The sequence below is a fragment of the Chenopodium quinoa genome, unplaced genomic scaffold (assembly GCF_001683475.1).
Source record: "Chenopodium quinoa cultivar QQ74 unplaced genomic scaffold, ASM168347v1, whole genome shotgun sequence".
NCBI lineage: Eukaryota > Viridiplantae > Streptophyta > Magnoliopsida > Caryophyllales > Amaranthaceae > Chenopodium > Chenopodium quinoa.
The window spans coordinates 1,052,532-1,054,333 of record NW_018743252.1 but is presented as its reverse complement, the minus strand read 5'-3'; the positions used below and the strand labels follow the sequence as shown (position 1 = coordinate 1,054,333).

Here is a 1,802-nt window from a genome sequence, read left to right as displayed (position 1 = left end):
GCCCCAAGAACAACTTCCCCAAGCAAGCTTCAAGGACCGTCAATGGAGAACCGCAAGAGTGTCGGACCAAATTTGAAGTAAAAATGGTGAAAGCGATGATTTTGATGGAGATTAAGGGAATTTTGTAGCTATTTGAGTGAGAATTGGTAGGATTTTGTGAGAATTGTGGAGTTCGGGTTTGAGGGATTAGGGGGTTTTAATTTCTAGAGAGAGAAGGAGCAATACAAGTCAAATAAGAGAAAAGAGAAATGAGCCTCAACATTTAGAGAAGCCGAGTTATTAAAACCCAGAAATCTGCACCCGCGTCGAACAGAGTTGCGCCCGCGGTTTGCCACCTGTCGCGCCTATGGTGCTCAAGGCCGCGCCTTCTCCCTGCCCGCGGTGCAACATCTACAGGAAGTTGTTGAAATTCTGAAAACCAGGGCACCGCGCCCTCTCCCTTTTATGCTGCGCCCGCGCTGACTCGGAGAGGGCTCTCCTAGGGCGCGGCTCTTGAATAAGGCTTCAAGGATCATTTTTTCACTCCTTCATCCTTACAAAAACCCCTCCTAGCTTCCAAATTCACTCTTCTTGAGATTAGAACTCCTTCAAATCTTCATCCACAAACTCAATGCCCAAAATTCAATTTCCTACAAGAAAAACACACAAGATAAACAAAAGAACATAAGAAAAGAACTACGGGAAAAATTAACTAAATAAACCAAAATAAGAAGAAATAAATGAAAGAAAGGATTAAGATTTCGGGTTACCTTCTGGAAGAGATTCTTTATGAGGTCACTAGCTTGACCATGAGATGTTGTCTTCAAGGGGGTGGCTTAGGATCCATAGGATCAAGCTGAATACACTCGATCAAACCAACTTCATCCTTGCAAAGATAATGCTTCAAACAATGGCCACTCACCATGAACTTATGATCGCCCGCCTCTAACTCAAAAGAACCATAAGGAGTAGTCTTTGAGATCATAAAAGGGCCCGACCATCTGGACTTTAGCTTTTTGGGAAACAAGCAAAGCCTAGAATTGAATAACAACACCTTGTCTCCAACCTTGAAACTCTTGTTCCTTATGTGTTGGTCATGCCACTTTTTAGTCTTCTCCTTATATAGATTTGAGTTCTCATAGGCATCATATCTAAGCTCTTCCAATTCATTAAGCTTAAGCAATCTCTTCTCTTCGGCCAATGACAAATCCATATTGAGCTCTTTGATAGCCCACCAAGCCTTGTGCTCCAACTCAACCGGCAAATGTCAAGCTTTACCATAGACCAAAAGATTTGGAGTTGTGCCAATGGGGGTTTCGTATGCCGTCCTCAAGGCCCATAATGTTTCATCAAGCTTAAGTGACCAATCTTTCCTTGACTTGCTCACCATTCTCTCAAGAAGATCCTTGATCTCTCTATTCGACACTTTCACTTGCCCTTGAGTTTGAGGATGATAAGGCAAACCAACCTTGTGATGGACTCCATACTTCTTGAGAAGAGCTTCAAGTTGCATCTTGGCAAAGTGAGAAACACCATCACTAATTAGCACCCTAGGGACCCCAAACATTGGAAAAATTATCTTCTTGAGAAGCTTAAGCACAACCTTATGATCATTGGTGGGGGAAGGCATAGCTTCAATCCACTTAGTGACATAATCAATCGCCACCAAAATGTATAAATTCCCACATGAAGATACAAAAAGCCACATAAAGTCTACACTCCATACATCAAAAGGCTCAACCTCTAAGATGTTTTATTGAGGCATTTCATTTCTTTTAGTGATTCCACCCCTTCTTTGGCACCTATCACATCTAAAAACAAAC

At 42.2% G+C, this 1,802-nt stretch overlaps 1 protein-coding gene across 1 annotated transcript; it reads right to left on the bottom strand.

Moving 5' to 3' along the window:
* Positions 1-802: 802 nt before the first annotated feature.
* LOC110734823 lies at positions 803-1,192 on the bottom strand. Its single transcript, XM_021914968.1, has one exon. It carries the CDS (start codon positions 1,190-1,192, stop codon positions 803-805), a length of 390 nt encoding a protein of 129 aa, XP_021770660.1.
* Between the last annotated feature and the right edge of the window lie 610 nt (positions 1,193-1,802).